Raw genomic sequence first — 20993 nt, forward strand, 5'->3', positions numbered from 1 at the left:
TTTTTCCGATCTCATAGGTCCCCATTAGACAGTGACACCAGAGGGCAAAATCTGCTCCACTGCACACATCTCATTGTGCTGGGGCTACTCACTCTTACAATGCCAACTGCCAATCCAGATGTATGCCCACTCAAGGGGATACATTATTGAGTCGCAGGAACAAGTGCCATGTGAAGGGCAGAGGACCAGTGAGTAGCAACTGTAGAGGGATTAAAAGCAACTGCACATTGCAAGATGTTCAGAGCTGATGCCGAAGCAGGAGTCTTCAGATAGACAAAGATTAAGCTTAGTAAGCATTAGGTTTTCTATTGAGTAGGTGAAAGGGTTTGTGGGTGTTAATGATACAGTTCATTAAATCCCAATGAGCATTTTGTAGAATACCAAAGACAGTGTAGTTTCTTCAATGCTAGCTGCAGTGAATATCTCCTTCGTTGATGTTCCAATTTAGTCATGGCTTCCTGACAGACTCTCTTTTGGAGATAAAAGGGGTAGTCACCAGATATGGCACTGTTCTGACAACCTCACAGTTGCCCAGTTGTCTACTGCCACACAGAGAGATGAGGCACTGGTCCGTAGTGCTGCTGATGTCTGTGAGGACAAAGATTTCGCCAAGTGTCCTGTTTAAACACCTGTAAATGGGTTACATAGCATATAGGCCATGCAGTCACTGCATCAATCTGTGCACCACGGGGTTATCTACTCTCTTATAGAGAAAAGTGAAATCCACACACAACATCAGCCTTCCCTCCCATTGATCTCACTCTGCTCAAATTGGCCACTGCATTTCTGACAATACAACAATATGCACATTTCCCAAATTTTGTGTTCCCTTCAGTCAGATTAGTTTGAATAAAAAAAGTGTCATTACTGATCATACCTGTTTCTTAGACTGCAAGGCACAATATAAGTTGGGATATCTAATACTTAGATCTGTCCTGCCTGTTTGGTATAGGGCAGAGTACAAGAACTGGTTGGGAGCACGTCTGACCCTTGGAAAAACTGTTTCAATAATGACAACTGACACACAAGCAGATTATGCCCATTGCATCTTCCGAAGGTGGGTATGAAATATCCCATGCTCTAATTCCCAATTCCCTGATGAATGAACTTCCCTCAATTAACACCAATAAACAGATTAACTGACTATCCATGTTGTTGTTGCCTGTCTGATCTTGCTGTGCACAAAATGGTGGCTGGATTTGTCTCTCAAATTGTCAACTGGTTGCTTTCCTTTAGTATAAACTCATTTAGTCACCAGTCTTGTACAAAGGAAACATGCTTGTGCTGGAGGTTCACATGGATGCTAAATACCCGACAGCATGAGTTTTCTACTGTAGCCAACATTTCTCTTGAAAACCCCCAGTTGACAAGAATCGTATGAACTGTCCGTTGATTGGGCTGATGGTTGCAGAAGCAGCCAAATAACTTGCTGGGTGGAATTTTCCACTTTCTCCTCCTATGGGATTGAATGGACACCATATTGCTCCCCTGCACCTGCAGGGTCGAGGTAAGGTTAAATAGTGATGCTGAGCTCTCTGTCAGATTCTCTTTGAAAACAAGAGCCCAACTGCGGTTTCCAGGAAGATGTGACTGTAGCACCGGTCGGGAGTGGCAGAGAAAAGGGGCCAGAAGGTCATAAAGGCTGGGAGAATGGTTCCTCTGAAGCAAGAAAGACATGCATTTACGTAGCACTTTTCACGACCACTGCATGTCACAAAGCAGTCCACACTAATGTAGTTTTAATGCACAGTCGTAATTTAGGAACCGTGGCAACCACCTTATGCACATCAAGAACCCATAATTGACTAGATGGTCTCTTTCATGATCTTGATTGAGGAATAAATCTTGGCATGGACACCAGGATTAACTCCCCTGCTCTTATTTGAAATAGTTTCACCAAGCAGACACAGATGCCTCTGTTTAATATCTCACATTAACTCTGATGGTGCAGCACACACTCAAAGCCCACTGGGGTGTCAGCCTTGATTTTTGCGATCAGACTGGGGGGAACGGGACTTGAACCTGCACCCTCACAATTCAGAAGTGAGAGAGTTGCCAACTGAAATGTGGCTCACACACACTCATAAGCATTCATGCAAGTGAAATGGAGGGAAAAGTGGACATTGACACGTTTCCTCAATCAATAACCCAATGGTATCACGGTTCTGGGGAGGAGACCCGGAAATTACAGTATGTTACGTTGCAATGGACAACTGAGGGAAGTTTAGTTTGCTTCATGGAGCCAGTGGTTAGCTCAACCAGCAAATTTTGCTTGCCATTTCACTAAACCTGGAGGAAAAAAAACACAATTTCCTTCTGACCACTTCACATCCTCTAGGAGTCAATATTGAGTGCCACAGTTCCAAAGCACGACTTCTATCCTGCATTTTCCATGTCAGCAGACACAGCTTGATGATCTAGGGACATGGGTTCAAAGCTCACCACGACAGGTGATGAAATCTGAATTCAATAAAAATCTGGAATTAATAGATAGTCAAATTTTGAGAAGATTTGTAGCTCAGGTTGAGGTTCTGGATGTGAGATTGCTCGCTGAGCTGGAAGGTTAGTTTTCAGACGTTTCGTCACCATTCTAGGTAACATCATCAGTGAGCCTCCGACAAAGCGCTGGTGTTATGTCCTGCTTTCTATTTATCTGGTTAGGTTTCCTTGGGTTGGTGATGTCGTTTCCTATATTTCCTATAAAGACCCTATACAGACAACAAACGAAACGAACGTCATCTACAAAATACCTTGCAAGAACTGTGACAAACACTACATTGGACAAACAGGCAGAAAGCTAGCCACCAGGATACATGAACATCAACTAGCCACAAAACGACATGACCCACTATCACTCGTATCCTTACATACAGATGAGGAAGGACACCACTTTGATTGGGACAACACATCCATCCTAGGACAAGCCAAACAGAGACACGCACGAGAATTCCTAGAAGCATGGCATTCCAACAGGAACTCCATCAACAAACACATTGATTTGGAGCCAATCTACCATCCCCTGAGACAAAGAACAGGAAATGACATCATCAACCCAAGGAAACCTAACCAGATAAATAGAAAGCGGGACATATCATCAGTGAGCCTCTGACGAAGCGCTGGTGTTGTTACCTAGAATGGTGATGAAACGTCTGAAAACTAACTTTCCAGCTCAGCGAGCAATCTCACATCCAGATAGTCAAATGGCAGAAATGTGACCACTGCCAATTGGCTCACTAATGCCTTTGAGGGAAGTAAATCTACCGTCCTAACCTGGTCTGTCCTACATGTGACTCCAGATCCACAGCAATGTGTTGGCTATTAATTGCCTTCCGAAATGGCCCTAGCAAGCCATTGGATGAGAAATTAGGATGGTCAATAAATGCTGGGTCAGCCAGCAAAACCCGCATCCTTTGAATGAATAAAAATAAAAATTTCTTCCATCCGTATCCTCCCCCAGCCTTTTGCTACATCTCAGCATCTTTCCTACAATACTATCATTGCTCCCTTTGTCTTCAATTCTGGGCACCCTCACCATCTTTTCTATTCTCTAGTCCCCTCCACCAACAGGGCTATGGGGAGAGTGCAGGGAAGTGGAGTTGAAATGCCCATGATTTAAATGGCAGAGTGGACCCGATAGGCCGAATGGCCTTACTTCCACTCCTATGTCTTATGGTCTAACAGCATAGAAAACACCATTTTCCAGCTCCTTTCCGTTCTGAAGATGACTCATACTAGACCAGAACAGTTAATTCTGACTATTTTGCTAAAGATGTTGCCAGACCAGTTTGGTTTCTCCAGGATTCTCAACGTTCACACCAGGAGTTTTCAGCCCACGCAATCCCAATTGAAGCAAATAGAATCGTGATCAGTGTGTGCCACGCATCTTTAAGAAAAGGGTACTGTGCAAGTGCAGGCTTTTTATATGGAGAACAAAGGACAGAGATATATTTTCTCCCCACACAGTTTAAAAAGAATCCCATGTTAAATTAACTCGCTGTTGTCAATCATGTTTGAGAAAAATCACCTCATAGGCAAAGGGCACTATCGACAGCAAAGAGATGAGCAAAGAGAAGTCGGAAATAATTGCAAGAGTTGGCTGTGGGATTTTTTGTTTTCTATTTGCCATTAAATTGCCTCAACATATAAAATTGCGCCAGTTTATATCATTAAGTACAGGCTCCGAAAAACCTTCTGAAATCCTCAGCAGCACCTAGTTATGTTCAACTCACTCATGCAGATGTGCATTGCTAAGATATGCAGCCAGGCACTGTGCTGTGCGTGATCAGGCTGGTTTGTAAGCATGCAATCAGTTTTGACTTACATAGTTACACAGCAGTGGTTCTATTAATGAGGAAGGGAGTAGTCCAAGTCAGTTGGCAGCTTTTCACACTGTCATTAAAGTTGCACAATAAGCCTGGAATATCAGGCTTACGAACTGCCCATTCTTCAAGCTGGAGCACCTATCCAAGCAAGGCAGCTGATAAACTTGGTCCACAGCGATGCTCTCTCTTAGTCAGAAAGTTGGGAGTTTGAACCCCTCTCCAAAGGCACTGTCAGAGGTGTTTCCTTTCACTTGAGCTGTTAGGTGCTGCCTGACATTGGATATTAAAGATCCCTTGGTAGCAGTTGAAGAGATTAATATTGCTCAACGACTAAAACCAGATTAAGTGGCTATTCGCTTATTGTTGTTTATACACTGCTGTGGGATTTGCCTGCCAGACTGCCATATTTTACTTCAAAGTGACTACCAAGAGGCTTAATGAGGCACTGCATAAATGCACGTCCATCTCAATCGCTTTAAGGCAGCATTAAATTTAGTACCTTTGGTAGTTAGTTTCAAACCTTGTCAGCCATCTTTGAAGTGTAGCATAAATTAGAACCTTAAAGACAGCAAAAGAAATTCTCAGAACAGTCTAAAGCACTTTTTAGTCCAGCAATCACTTTTGAACAGTGGTCACTGTTGTTAATATAGTGCAATGAGATCGACAGCACAGAAAAAGGCCCTTTGGCCCACCGCATCCATGCCAGTCAAAAACAACTCCCTAACTATTCTAATCACATTTGCCAACACTTGGCCCATTGTCTTGTATACCGTGGCATTGCAAGTGCACATGTTAAACATTATGAGCGTTTCTGACCCCCAAATTTTTCTTCCTATTGTCTCTAAACCTTCTGCCCCTTATCCCAAATCCCTCCATAAGGGGCAAAGTTTCTCCCTGTCTACCTTATTTCTGTCCCTCATAATTTTATCCGTTTCAATCATGTCCCTTCTCAATCTCGTCTGCTCTAAGGAAAACAACCTCAGCTGTCCAAACTCTCCAGCTCAGCAACATCCTGGGAAATCACCTTTGCATTCTCTCCAGTGCAATTACATCCCTCCTATAATGTGGATTCCAGAAGTGCAAACAATACTCTAGCTGTGACCTAACCAATGTTATATATTTTTCCAGCATAACCTCTTTGCCTATAACCCTATGCCTTGGCTAATATCAGCAATATCTCATATCCCATATGCCTTCTTAACTGCCTGTTTTGATACCTTTATTGGATTGGTGTACATGCAGAATAAGGTCCCTCTGATCCTTGGTGCTTCCCAGGGGTCCTACCATTCAGGATGTGTATCCTTGCCTTGTTTGTCCTGCCCAAGTGCATCTGCTCATATTTATCTGGACTGAATTCCATTTGTCATTGATCAATCCATCTGTATCCTCTGGTAATCGAAGGCTGTACTCCTCACTGTCTACCACCCCACCAATTTTTGTATCATCTGTGAACTTACTGATTAACTCTCCTATATTCAAGTCTAAACCTGTATGCAAATACAGTAGTCAATCAGCAAGGAGCAAGTCCCACTGTGAAACTACTGATCATCCAGTTATTGATGGTTTCGAGTATGGAAGAACATTGACCAGGATTTCAAGATCACCCCTATGTGGACAGTGAAATGGGAGAAAGGGCTGAGAGTTTCCAGCCTTAAATATGCCAAACATGGCATTCTTGATCACTCAGAGAGTTTGGTGTGAGAGTAACTATGCCTCATATAACACGAAAGCCCAGGTTTGACTCTTACTGTGTATTGAGTTTGCTGATCCTGACCAGAATATCACTTGTGGCATTACAACTGATCTCAACATTCCTACCTGCAGAAGGCAACACGTCAGTCAGTGAGCGGGGTAACACAGTGGCAAGCACTACAGCCTGGCAGCGCTCGGGACCAGGGCTTGATTCTAGCCTTGTGTTGGAGTTTGCATGTTCTTCCCGTGTCTGTGTGGGTTTCTTCCAGGTACTCCAATTTCCTCCCAAGGTCCAAGTATGTGCTGGGTGGATTGGCCATGCTAAACTGCCCCTTAGTGTCCTGGGATGTGTAGGCTATATGGATGAACCACGGTAAATGCAAGGTTCTGGGGATAGGGTGGGCCAGGTTAGGATGTTCTTCAGAGAGTCAGTGCAGACTCCATGGGCCAAATGGTTTCTATCTGCATTGTAGGGATTCTATGACTCCTCTTGTCCTATTGGAGAGACTTCACTTGAAGATAAGTGAACTAGAAGAGAGGTTGCCTGTGAAGCTCTCTGATGCTAAATATATAACCAACAATCATGTGTGTGTTTGGGTGAAGTACAAGTAGAAATTTGTTGCCTGTGAAACAGTATCCTCAAATAGATGGAGAGAAATTACTTTCAAACTTCAGTAGACAGATCATCTTTGCCCTCTATTCAAGAAGAAACAGGCACTTTAAAAAGTGCAAACGCAATATATTTCCTTTTCCATTTGACAAAAATGCACGTTATGAATAATACATGGTACCAGCACTTAACCTTTGCTAAAATCTGTACAGTCTCAAAACTCAGATAAAACTTCTTAAATTTTAAAGAACAGGTAGTGAGCCTCATTCTTGAGCTCATCCTCTTGTATCAGCGAAATCTAAGACAAGCCAAACGTGCTGAGCACCAGATCCCAAAGTTACAGGCACATCCTCTCAGCCTTTCATAAACTGTTCTTCAAACACAAACTACTAAAACTGTTTTGAAGATTCACTTGGATACATAGGGAGGAATAACTTAATTTGGTTGGGTTTTGAAGAACAAAAGGTACAAAAATTTAAAATATCAGCTGGGTCATTTAGGAGGGGAATCACACGAAGAGTAGTGCAAATCTGGAGCACTCTCCCACAAGGAGCTGGACAGCTGGAATTTTCAAGACCTTGCTTGTTCAGTTATTATTGGACGACAGTACAGTATAAAGGGAGCTGAAACAAAGGGAAATAAGCTCTGTTCAGCTCTCATGCAATTCCTATGAATCTGAATTTTCTTTTTAAATGGAACCCCTACACAGTATGGAAGCAGGCCATTCGGCCCATCGAGTCCACACCAACCAGCTTGAAGAGCAGCCTGCCCAGACTGACTCCCCTACTTTCTCCCTGTAACCTTGCATTTATCATGGCTAATCTACCTAGCCCACACATCCCTAGTCACTGTGGGCAATTCAACATGGCCAATCCACCTCACCTACACATCTTTGGCCTATGGGAGGAAACTCGAGTACCCAGAGGAAACTCAAGCAGAAACAGGGAAAACGTGGAAATTCCACACAGACAGTCACCCGAGGTCAAACTCGAACCCAGGTCCCTGTGGCTTATGAGGCAGCAGCACTAACCATTGAGCTACTAAGCTTGCTTCATCTCTCCACCTTTAATATTTTAAGTTAAATATCTATCATTTCAACCCTGCCTGCAATCTCCTCTATACATTCCCCTGACCAATTCCGTGCCTATAAAGCAACCATGAAGTTTGCCTGTATGAGGAATGCTGAAGTGGTTATACTTCACTGACAGTGTCTGATTTAAGTGGACACATCATGGGGAATCCAATTCATCGGGCAGCTTACTCTTTATTGCCACTATTCTATCATGAAGTTTTACTCCCTATGCCTGCACATAGCTTGCTAGTTCTACACAGCTGTCCTCAATTCCTGGGCTTGTTGTCCCAAGTTAATAGCTTTCTTACTTCACTCTTATCTACACTTTTCACAGTGCATGGTACATGGAAATAGTTGTATCTCTCTTACATTTTTTTGTCCCAAATTTGCTCTGATGATGTATTAGTGAGTCAGAATGTACATTTAATAAAGATATGATTTTTTAGAAAGAGAGTAAATTTCTGCAAATCATACACACATGGCAAGTCTCCAATCTTCCTTTGGATCAATTCAAATTAACCAGACTAACCGAATGCCTCAAATGTAAACCATTACATCCCTACTTGTGTTTATTGTTGGTCTGTAATTTAATTTCCTTTAGATTTCTGCTCCTTTTACTGTTGTTATTTATTCTCATTGACTGTACAAAGTTACAAAGCCTGACTGAAATAGATCGTTGAGGAAGACAACCAGCCCGGCCAATCTGATCCAGCCTATTTATGCTTTAGTCATGGTACAATACTTGACTGATGTCCCCAGGACATCTAAAGATGAGTAACAAATGTGACCTCCGCATCATCCACATTCTCTGAACAAACACAAAGCACTTCAATATTTCCAATGACTTTTCTTATTGTTTAATTCTGTGATTTAGATATGGAAGTTATTGGGACTAACAATGTCTTGTTAAAAGTCCAAAGGCATTTTATTGTACTTGATTTCAAAAGCTTGCGTCCTGCACCCCTGCTCAAATCCTTTGTCTTGCAACTCAGATTTTCTGTGTATTCATTCCCTTCTGCTTTATCATCACTTACAGAGCTTTAAGGCACCATACACCTACACTCTAGAACTCCCTGCCCCAATCTCTCCTACAACATGTCTTTGGTCACTCCAAAACTTGCTTTCGATGGGACATTTTTCCAAATGCCCTTCTGCTCCTGGATTCTGATCAGATGATCAAATGTGCAGCACATTGGAACATTTTGTTGATTTGCACATGTTATATAAATACACATTGAAGTGATTCGAAAAAGGATAAAGAAAGATTACAGGTCCACAACACCTTAGAGGCAATGAAGCACAAAGAACGGTGTCTGTTGCAATGTAGGAAATCTGACATCTAGTTTGTGCACAACAAATACCCTCAAAAAGCAATGGCCGGACACTGTTTACATTGATTGAGGCGTAAATATTGAACAGGACACTGAGAATATCTCCACATATTTTCTGCACAATTGTACCATGGAAACTTCTGCAACCACGTTGGGAGCAAGTCATATAAATTAGGGGGTGTAATTCTAAAGGAGGGGTCCTGGCTATATATGTGCACAGATCATTGATGGTCGCAGGACAAGTGGAGAGGATCAGTTAAAAAGCAAACAGCGTCCTTGACTTTATTAATAAGAGCTTTGAGCATAAGAGCAGGGTGACGACACTTGCTGGACCTCAGCTGTATTGTGATCAGTGGTGGGCAACACATTGTAAGAAAGGTGCAAATGCATTGGAGACAGTGCAGAAGCAACTAATAAGAATGATTCCATAGAATTCCACAGCGTGGAAGCAGATCATTCGGCCCATTAAGTCTATGGTGACCGGTCTGAAGACCTTCCACCCAGACTCACCACATGAGCCTGCATCTCCCACAGCTAATCCACCTAACCTACACATCCCTGGATGCTATGGACGATTTAACATGGCCAACCCACATAGCCTACACATCTTTGGACGGTGGGAGGAAACTACAGCACCTGTCAGAAACCCACACAGACATGGGGAGAATGTGCAAACTCCACACAGACAGTTGGCAAAGGCTAGAATTGAACCCGGGTCCCTGTGAGGTAACCACTGAGCCACCGTTCAATTCAGAAATGGGGAACTTTAGTTATGAGGATAGAGCGAAGAAGTACGGACTGTTTTCCTTAGAGAGAGAAAGGGTGAGAGGCGCTTTCATGGAGATTTTCAAATTCATGAGTTGGCTGCTTTGTTTAATTCTTTTATTCATTCACGGGATGAGGACATCGCTGACCAGGCAGCATTTATTGCCCACCCCTAATTGCCCAGAGGGCACTTAAGAGTCAACCACATTGCTCTGGGTCTGGAGTCACATGTAGGCCAGATCAGGTAAGGATGGCAGTTTCTTTCCCTAAAGGACATTAGTGAACCAAATGGGTTTTTCCAACAATCGGCAAAGTATTTGTGTTATCATTAGGCTCTTAATTCCAGATATTTACTGAATTCAAATTCCACCTTTTGCCATGGAGGGATTTGAACCAGGACCCCAAGAATATTATCTGGGTCTCTGGATTAACAGTCCAGTGATAATACCACTAGGCCATCACCTCCCCACTGAGAGATTTATTCAGTAAGAGATTGACATACAGACTGAAAGACATAGTCAATGTCATCTTAATTCCCCAATTTGTCCTGATTAGTTCACAAATTAAGTGTGAAACTAGACTGTAAGAAGTTACAAGATTAATTCTCCAATTGTTGGGAGGGGCAATTGTATGGTTGCAATAATTAACAATTGGCCTGCCCATTCCTGAACGAGGGATGTGAAAAGTCAGTCAACATTTCCACTCCTCATTGTGATCAAGCGACCCTTGATTGAAGGTGTTGGTGTGTAAGTGTGATGTGAAGGCAACCAAACTTGAGTGCAATAGCCCTGATGGTCAGATGACATGCCATGAGTCAGTGCCTAGGCTACACATGGGTGAAGTACCAGAGTGTGCCAGGCAGCAGTGAAACTGAATGCCACTTCCTTCAGGTGAGAAACTGCTCAAGAACATGGAGTACACTTTTAACGTGTTTTGCAACAGATGTAAATGTGAGGTCAGATAAATGTTTTTTAACACAATGAGTGGTTAATGTATGGAATTCACTGCCTAAAAGTGTGGAAGAGGCAAGGTTGATTAAGGCACAGAAGAAGGCATTGGATGATTATTTAAACTGGAACAATGCACTTGGTTACAGCGAAGTCGTCTATGGACCTGGGGGTTGCTATTAAGTTAAAACACTCAGAGAGCTGCTGCAGACATGATGGGCTGAATGGCCTCCCGCTGCACTGTAACAATTCTGATTCTGAGGTGTCTGTTCATGGATTTTGTGACTGCATACTTCCACAATGACTCAGAGAAATAGTTTGATGTGATCACTCATACTAAAAGGGATTATCATCTGATCTCAGGGGAAAGAAGATTAAAATACAATGCAGAAAGGATTTGCTGTGACATTTTCATTGTTGCAAGTATCACATTAAAAGGCACAGGCTTTTCTTAAAGTGAGAGGAGCCTGGTTCTTGAAATAGAAGCAGCCGTGTTCTATCATTGAATATACAGCACAGAAATGCACCAATCCATCCCAGCAGATGCATGTTAATGTTTTCACTCCAGGCAAACCTACAATTACTCCCCCACATCTAAGGCATATTTTTTCTGCTTCAATTGTGAAGCAAGTTCATGATATTTATTGGAAAAGCTCAGCAGGTCTGGCAGCATCTGTGGAGAGAAATCAGAGTTAAGGTTTGGGGTCCAGAGACCCTTCCTCAGAACTCCTGTCAGCTCTGATTTCCCGACACAGGTGCTGCGAGACCTGCTGAGCTTTTCCAGCAATTTCTGATTTTGTTTCTGATTTACAGCATCTGTAGTTCTTTCGGTTTTTATTTGTGATATTTATTATTTGGAAACTTGGATTCTAAATTGGACAAAGCCATATTAAGTTTAAAGTTGAATTTATACTTTAATGCGGCATTTTATGAAAGAGAGACATAGTTTTGGTTTCATTTTTGAATCCTGAGGGAGACTGGATTGTTTGAAAAATTGGTTACATGCATTTAAATTAGACATTTAACACCTGAGGTGAATGGTTGAGTGCTTTAGAAACAAGGTTAGAAGAGAGAACAAAAACATGAGCAACAGGTGTCTTATAACAGAGGGAGACAGAGACAGAAACAAATTACTTTAGAAATGTAGAGCTGTCCAGAGGGTCAAGGGTGTGCATAGTTTTATTTTCAGAGACAGAAATGGGGCATTCAGAAATTCAAGACCTGTTAAAGCAGCGCTACTGTACAACAATCTGTAAAACATTCAGGGTTGCAGAAAAGCAGTCCTGAGTGGTATAGAACTAACTGGGGAATTTCATGCAGGATTTCTCTGAGATCAAGCGAGTTTTTTTTCCTCACCTCATTAATTATGCAACATGCCCCTACAGTGGCCTGCTTATCATATTTGGCCATTCGCTGCTGGCAGAAGCGCCAACCAATGTTGGCACCTCCCAGAGTTCCTGGCACTGGCAACATCTTTGCAAACCAGCTGTACACCCAGCCAAGTGCTGTCAGTTTGCAATTGCTTTGCACCGTTCCTGTCAATTTCCCAGTCTTGCTAGACAGAGGGAAGCCAGCAGCTTGCTTTCTGATGAGGAACTGGAGATCCTGATGGGTGGCAATGTGTTGGGGGCAGTTGCATGGTCTGAAATGTTGCTTACTGATGGGTGGCCAGGCAGGCAGACGGCAAGTAGGCGTTGTCAGGGTATCGCTCTGCCTTTCATATCAGGAAATGTCGCTGTCTAGTTTCTATCAAGAATGGGAAACTGCAAATCATTGAGCTAAGATGACGTAATAATCATCTAATGCATGAAAATAGGTTTCTCATCATTCATTGGCAAGATTCTTATCTCAGCATTCCACACTGAGTTGGAAAATGTGATTTTTGCTCTCACCATTGAGAAGATCCTCACTAACCGTCTCACGTAGCTCACATATTCCAGGAGTTGGGAAAACTCTGCCTTTAATAGCTTTAAATTGAGGGGTGAAAGATATAGGACAGATGTCAGAGGTAGTTTCTTTACTCTGAGAGTAGTAAAGGAATGGAACGCTTTGCCTGCAACGGTAGTAGATTCGCCAACTTTAGGCACATTTAAGTTGTCATTGGATAAGCATATGGACGTACATGGAATAGTGTAGGTTAGATGGGCTTCAGATTGGTATGACAGGTCGGCACAACATCGAGGGCAGAAGGGCCTGTACTGTGCTGTAATATTCTATGTTCTTAATATCAGTGGAAGAAAAGCTCCAAAAACAGAAGGGTGTTGAAAAGACAGAAGATGTGCAATTTGTTCAAGGGTCTCTAGAAGAGACAGTAACTAAAAAAAAAACACAAAGTGAATGTAAAAACAGCAATGCCACTGAACAAGAAACTTTAAAAGTGGAAGCAGAGTCTCCCTTCACTGAATTGAGTACTTGTAAGATTTTGTTGAGGGTAAATTGTTGAATCATTTGTTCAGATATTGTAATAGACTGTTTCAAACAGTTCTTGTTTTTAGTATAATTCAGTTAGTTTACTTTTCCTGCCGTGCGTAATACACTGTAATGTTGTTCTGTTAAAGATACATTGACAGCCTCTTGCACATATCTTCAGTGACTGCACACTATAGTAAACAAAGTGCAAAGTAAAACTTTAAGGCCATCCATCAGAATGCAATCTGTGATCAGACCTTTCCAGTATTGCTGACACCTTGGATCATAACACTATCTTCATGTTCTTTGTGTTTTTTGTTTATTTATCCAGGGGATGTGGCCTTCACCAGCTAGGCCAATATTTATTGCTCATGCCCCTAATTGCTCTTGAGGTGGTGGTGACAAGTTATCTTTTGGAACTGCTGGAGTCCATACGCTGAAGATAGACCCACAATGCTGTTAGGGAAGGAGTTCCAGATTTTAAACTAACAGCATTGAAGGAATGGCAATTATTTCTGAGTCAGGTTGGTGAGTTGCTTGAGGTAAATGTACTTGGGAACAACATACCTCCATCTGCTGTCCCTGTCCTTTTGGATGACAATGAATGTGATTTTGGAAGTTGCTGTTTAAGGAACGTTGGTGAATTTCTGCAGTGCATCTCGCGGATGGTACAAACTGCTGCTACTCAGCATTGATGGAGGGGCTGAATGTTTGTGGATGTGGTGCCGGTTGAGTGGACTGCTTTGGCTTGGATGGTACCGAGCTTCTCGAACGTTGTTGGAGCTGCAGTCATCTAGTCTGGTGGGGAGTATTCCATTGTACTTGTGACTTGTGCCTTGTAGATGGTGGATAGGCTTTGGGAGGCCAGGAGGTGAGTTACTTGCTACAGGATTGCTAGCCATTGACCAGCTGTTGTAGCTACTGTAGTTATACAGCTAAAAGTATTTATTTGCTAACTTCTCTTTAAACATACCTACACTATATCAACCACTTTGTCAGAAAAGATGTTACCCCTGATTGGATTTATTAGTAACTAGCTTTTCTTTACAATCTCTATTGTTGGACCATCCCAATAGTCCAGTATCTAAAAGACGATTCCTTCAACACTGCTGGGTCAAAATCGTGGAATTCCCTGCCTAAGGGTCAACCAACAGCAGGAGGACTGCAGCGGTTCACCTTCTCAAGGGCAACCAGGGACAGGCAATAAATGCTGGCCCAGCCAGCGACACACACATCCCACAGATGAATAGCATTTTTTAAAAAGAATCGATTTTATACTTACACTTGTTTCTCTAATGGTAGAGTAGGGTCCACCCTCTCAGGCAGCGTGGAGCCATGTTCTGGAGTCTGTGGTTTGCTGTATTTTGAGCCTGCAGCCAATGGGCTGAGCTGTTTCTGTTGTCTCAGTCGGTCCTTGGCAGAAGGAGATGACCGGTCCCAATCACAGCTATCAAACTGGACTGTTTAAAAAAAAACAAACACACATACACAGAGAGCAACACATTAATCATAGAAACGTATAGTACAGCATCAGGCCATTTTACACAACCTGCCTGCACTGATTACTTGAAAGGGATAACACATTAGTTCCACACAACCTGCTCTTTCCCCTGCAAATTTGTCTTTTTCCATAAATTTCCAATGAGTTTTAATAGTGAGTCAGCTTCACCACCCTTGCAAGCAAGAGAAAATGTTGCTGCTAACTATCAAAACACTTTTCTTAAGTCTGAACAGCTATGTTGAATGATTTTTTTCTTTTCTGCTCTAAAATGGACACATTCCCCACTCCTCTCACATAAGATAAACCCTTATTCCTTTGCTAGGTCTCCACCAAATTCTCTCCACCCCAGCGCAGGTTTCAGGGTCTCTTCACAGTGCATTCCTTGATTTCAGTCAGTCATGCTGAGGAGGGAAGCTGGGCTCCTCTTCTCAGGAGGAGGTAAAGCAAACTATTTTAAAGGGATTTTTTGCTCGCGATACGGAAGCTATGATGATGTCAACTCCGAATAGCATTCTGGATGGAGAATAAGGTGAATGATATTGAGTTCCTGCTCTGTCAGATTATCACAACTAGGCAGGATGTGAATGAAGCCAGATGGAACAGCCAGTCAGCAAAAAATATTGACAATATCTGACCTCAGGCTCATGTTAAACCACATGCCCTAAAAAAAGCATTTTAATGGAAGGGAGCACTAGGATTCATTATTCTCATTGAGGCTTCACAATGAACTTGACTTTCACAAAGACTGTGCATGCCCTCTGTGGATAGTGCCTGCTCTGCTGAGTGTTTCTAGCTTTTATGTTTTTGCACATTAAAGTGGGGTGTTCAATGCTGAACAGATTTTGATTGCCAAGCCTGGCTATATCTGGTTATTTTAATTGCTGTTAATAAACCTTTCCTGGGGTTGCTGCGAAGGCTACAAGCATCAGGTGCCAGCTGAGGGGATGCAATCGAAGATTCTCTTCAAAAGGAATTTGGAACAAATGTGTTTACCTTTAGCAGCTGACTAGAGCTCATTAAAACTGGGCGATGCAAATGTAACAGGCAGTGTCATCAACCTCCTGCGTTTCGAGTTGAGATGGATACATTTGCACCCCAGCACTAGCATATGGTGACATGCAGATGTTCCTGACCAGCCATCACTTCTTTCAGAGTTGGAGCAGGTCACAGTCATTCAGACAACTGTCAGCCTGCTGTGCTGGTGTGAAATGGAGAATAAAACAGCAAGAGAATCAAGTGGCAGCCATTTACAGGTCCTCAGCCAAGTAGTGGATACAAACATTGAAAGAAGGCTATTCCTTGAAGTGATTCTAACCCATTCCCTCCCCACACCACTCCATTTGTTCCAAATTTTAAACATCTCTTCATTGCCTGTCCTGTGTCTGTACTTTTTACCATCTTTCCTAACTTATAATTCCTAGTTTATATATTCATCCCACAAAGTGCTTCAAGCCATTTTACTACGTTGAGAGTTCCGGACAAATCAAGCCCATTGCTCTGACATCCAAAAGTTTTTGACACTTGCCTCAAGCCCCATAAAAACCTGAGTCAAGTGTTTGACAGGTTTGTGAAGGTATAACCATTTGAAGAGGACATGAAGGGCTAGACAGAGCACATCTGAGGGAGTTTACCTGTTTACTGACTGTACTGTCCTTAATGTGGTGATGTTATTGTAAAAGATGATCCCAGTAAGGACAAGATCAAACAATAATAGTGGGCATCTGATGCTCATTAGAACATGGATGTTTTAAGGGCTGGTCAGTTCTTGTGGTGCAGTGATAGGGTCCCTACCTCTGACTCAGGAGGACAGGTTCAAGTCGCACTTCTTCCAGAGGTGTGTAATAGCATCTTTAATAGAATCCCTACTGTGTGGAAACTGGCCCTACGGCCCAGAAGTCCACACTGACACTCAGAGCATCCCACCCAGACCCATTTCCCTATAACCCACCTAATCTACACATCCCTGAACACTATGGGCAATTTAACATGGCCAACCCACCTAGCCTGCACATGTTTGGACTGTGGGAGAAAGCCGATGGGGAGAATGTGCAAACTCTATGCAGACAGTTGCTCGAGGTTGGAATCCAACACATATTCCTGGCGTCGTGAGGCAGCAGTGCTAACCACTGAGCCACCGTGCTGCCATCTTTGAGCGGGGCAATTTGAAAATATCTAAAGTGATGTTCTGGGACTCAGGTGTTTACAGCAACCATTCGAGGAATAGCCAAAAATAGGTGCTTACAGCACAGTGACAGTATCTTGACTTCTGAGCTAGAAGACCCAGGTTCAAATCCCATTTGCTCCAGAGATGCGTAACAACATTTCTGAACATGCTGTTTAGAAAATATTTTCCCTCATTTTGTTAGGTGTCAGGGGCATGCCTTCAGGCCAGATTAGATGTTGACACAGATCTAAGCTTAGTCTTTGAGTGAGCTCTGTGGTGCAGTGGTAGGGTTCCTACTTTTGAGCCAGGAACCCATGTTCAGATCCCCCCTACTCTAGAGTTTACATTTCTGAGCAGGCTGATGAGAAAAAAAAGAAGTCCTTGTCGGGACAACGTAAAGTAATTTCACTCTACATCTTGGGATTGCTTCATTTAAATTAATTTCCTCCTCTGGGATGGTTTCCTCTATTAAAAGTGCCAAATCTATTCAAACTGTTGCGTTCTTTCTGATCTCATGCTATATGTACCTGCAGCTTTTCAGTGTTTTTAAACTCTCAGACATGAGAACATTAACAGCTTACTGGATCTTGAGGAGCATTGCTAAGCTAAGACTGACCACGTCTATCACCTGCTCACTTCACGGCTTGTCGCAAGCTGGGGCCTCCAGGTTGCAGCCGTGATTAATATTTCCCGACCCCAAGCTGTTGTATAGGTCAACTGTTTTAAATGGGTTAATGTTGGAGAATTCATTTTGCTCTACCCAATGTCATTCAGTCTTGGGAGAGGATAAGGCAAAACATCTTAGGATTTCATAGAATGAACACCTAAACCCCCAGATATCTTCACTGACTTTTAACAATGTCTGATCGGCTAATGAAAATTCTACCCAATTGCTATAGGAACAGGAGTAGGGCATTTAGCCCCTTGACCCAGCTCCATCATCCTGTGAGACCAAGGTTGATCTGTTGTCTAACTCCATAACATGTGCCTTTGGCCCATATCGCTTAATAGATTTGCTTAACAAAAAATTATCTATCTCAGATTTGGAATTAGTGGATTATCTAGAATCCACTGCCATTGCGGAGACGAGTTACAAACATCTACCACCCTTTGAGTGTAGAAGTTCTTCCTAACATCTCTCCTAAACTGTCGGGTCCTGATTTTTACACTATGCCCCCTAGATCCAGCAGCCCTAACCAGTGGAAATAGTCTCCCTTAATCTACCTGTCTTTTCTCATTCATATCTTGAAGATTTTGATCAGATTACCTCACAACTTTCTACATTCTAGCGAAAACAGGCTTAATTTGAATAAAACAAGAGAACCATGGATGCTGGAAATCTGAAACAAAAACAGAAATTGCTGGAAAATCTCAGCAGGTCGGGCAGCATCTGTTGGGAGAGATTAGATTTAACATTTTAGGTCCAGTTCTGAAGAACGGTCACAGGACCCAAACTGTTAACTCTAATCTCTCCCTACGGATGCTGCCAGACCTGCTGAGCTTTTCCAGCGATTTCTGTTTTTGTTCCTAATTTGTATAGCCTTTCTTCCTAAATTAACATCTGAAATCCAGGTATAATGATTATAAAACAATGGTGTATTCCCTCTAAGGCTAATACATCATTTTTAAGGTGTGGTGCCAGATCCACCACTGATCCACCATGCCGCCATAAGATCTGATGTAATTTTCACTTAGAGCATAATTTATTTTCAACAGACTATCCTTCTCTCAAAAACTTCAGATTTGATCATACGATCAGAAATCATAACAGAACATGCAATAAATTACATCTCGTTAAGATAAGATCCCTTTCTTGTAAAGACTCCCTATTGGCTGATTCTTTACTATCAAAAATAAATAGGTCCCTTCGTCCTTGTGAAGGAAAGCAGAACGGTGCCAACCTTCATAGGCCACACAAATGTAGTGTTTAATTTCTGCACCACACCAACTAGGAGTATCTAACTTGATTGGAACCTATGAATCTTTCTGGTCTCTATTTAACAAGCTGAGTGTCCAAGATCAGTTGATACTGAGAATATAAGATGGGAAAATTTTCTCTTTCCTTGTACTAATCTCTCTCTTATTGATATGCCTGAAACATTGTCGAGGAATTCTGAAAAACCTAAAATAGACGCAATCCGTGAAGTTTAAAACCATGACCAGAATCATAGATTCCCTACAGTGTGAACGCAGTGATTCAGGCTATCAAGTCCACACTGACCCTGCAATGAGCACCCTGCCCAGACCCACTCCCTACCCCTATTCCTGTAACTCTGCATTTCCCATCGCCAATCCACCTAACATCTACATCCCCCGACACTCTGGGACAATTTCCCATGGCCAATCCACCTAATCTGCACATCTTTGGACTGTGGGGAGGAAACCAGAGCACCCAGAGGAAACCCAGGCAGACACAGGGAAAATCTGCAAACTCCACACGGACAGTCACCTGAGGCTGGAATCGAACCCAGGTCCCTGGCGCTGTGAGGCAGCAGTGCTAACCACTGAGCCACCATGTCGCCATAACAGCTGGTGTCATTTTCACTTAGAGCCTAATTTATTTTCAACACTCTATCCTTCTCTCAACAATCAGAAATCATAACAGCCAAAGTCGGTCATTCAGCCCATTGTCTCTGCTGAATCAATGCAATCAAAGCCGATCAATCCTCAACTCCACTTTATGACTTTATTCCCATTACGGTTACCCTCTTTATTTCAAATCAGAGTGTTACGTTGGTAGTTTTACAATCCTCTGGGATATTTCCCGAACCTAAGGATTCTTGGGGACGGGTAGCCACCAGAGCACCAACTATCTTTGTAACAACTTCCTTTAAAATCCTGGAATGTAACTAATCAGGTTCAGAGGGCCTATTGCCTTTAGAATCATTAGTTTCCTTGGTAATTTTTTGCTAATGATAGTTATGATGTTTATTTACTCCCTCACATTAGTCCTTTGAATACTAAGTAATTTTGGATTGCCATTAAGTGGCCTTTACTGTGAAGACTGATGCAAAGTATTTATTCAACTGGTCTGCCATTTCCTGGTTCTCGATGATCATTTCACCAGCCTCATTCTTGAAGGAGCCAATGTTCACTTTGGCCTCTCTCCTCCCTTATATAAACTTAAAGAAGTTCTTACAGTCCATTATTATGTTAGAATCTATGATAAAGGAAGCATCCCTAATCATCCAAGGTTGGCGTAACTTGCCACACCGAGCTTTCATTCTCGCAGGAACATGCCGCTCTTGAACTCTTATCAACAGCCGCTTAAAATATTCCCACAGGTCCAATGTGGATTTACCCTCAAATGGCCACTTCCAATCAAAATTCTCCTGTTCCTGCTTAATATTATTGTAGTTGGCCTTCCCTCAGTTTAACACCTTCACCTGAGGACTGTTGTTATCTCTATCTATGACTATCTTAAAACTAACAGTATTTATGATCACTAATCCCAAAATGATTCTCCTACTGAAACTTCACTCACCTAGCCAGGCTCATTTCCCAAAACCGAGTCTAGTAGAACCCTTCCCCGGTTGGATAGTTTACATACTGTCTTAAGAAATCCTCATGAATGGTCCATACAAATTCTGCCCCATCCAAGCACGACATGAGTCCTGCTCAATATAAGGGAAGTTAAAATCATCTACCACAACTATGTTGTGTTCACTTCTTTTCAAAATCTGTCCACATATTCTATCCTCTATCTCCCGCTGGCTGTTGGGAGTCCTGTAGTGTACCCCTAGCACTGTAATTTCACCTTTCTATTCCTACCCATACTGTCTCACTGCATGAGTCACCTGATGTGTCCTCCCTCAGCACAGCTGTGAGGTACTCTTACCAATAATGCAATTTCCCCACACCTTTCACATCCCCTTATGTCTCACCTGAAACTTTTAAATCCTGGGACATTCAGCTGCCTGTCCTGGCCCTCTTTCAGCCAAGTCTCTGTAATTGCAATAATGTTATAGTTCCCAGTACTGACCAAAGCTCTAAGTTCATCTACATTTCCTTTTATAATTGTGCACAGTTCTGTTTACCACATGACTAGAAGAATGTGGATGCTTAGGACAGGGTACAGAAAAGGTTTACCAGAATGTTGTCTGGTATGGGGGATTTTAGCTATGTAGAGAGGTTAGATAGACTGGGTTTGTTTTCACCTGAATGCAGGAGGTTGAGGGGC

The 20993-nt window shown here is 42.5% G+C and overlaps 1 protein-coding gene across 3 annotated transcripts in view; it reads right to left on the minus strand.

Moving 5' to 3' along the window:
* The window catches only part of shdb (Src homology 2 domain containing transforming protein D, b), a 274286-nt gene that overhangs the window by 59432 nt on the left and 193861 nt on the right, over positions 1-20993 (minus strand). For all 3 annotated transcript variants that reach the window (XM_048559431.1, XM_059638557.1, XM_059638558.1), the window contains exon 5: positions 14431-14608. In XM_048559431.1, the coding sequence (XP_048415388.1) occupies positions 14431-14608 (178 nt within the window). The remainder of the gene's footprint in view (positions 1-14430; positions 14609-20993) is intronic.

Source organism: Stegostoma tigrinum, chromosome 30 (assembly GCF_030684315.1).
Source record: "Stegostoma tigrinum isolate sSteTig4 chromosome 30, sSteTig4.hap1, whole genome shotgun sequence".
In the NCBI taxonomy this organism is placed as follows: domain Eukaryota; kingdom Metazoa; phylum Chordata; class Chondrichthyes; order Orectolobiformes; family Stegostomatidae; genus Stegostoma; species Stegostoma tigrinum.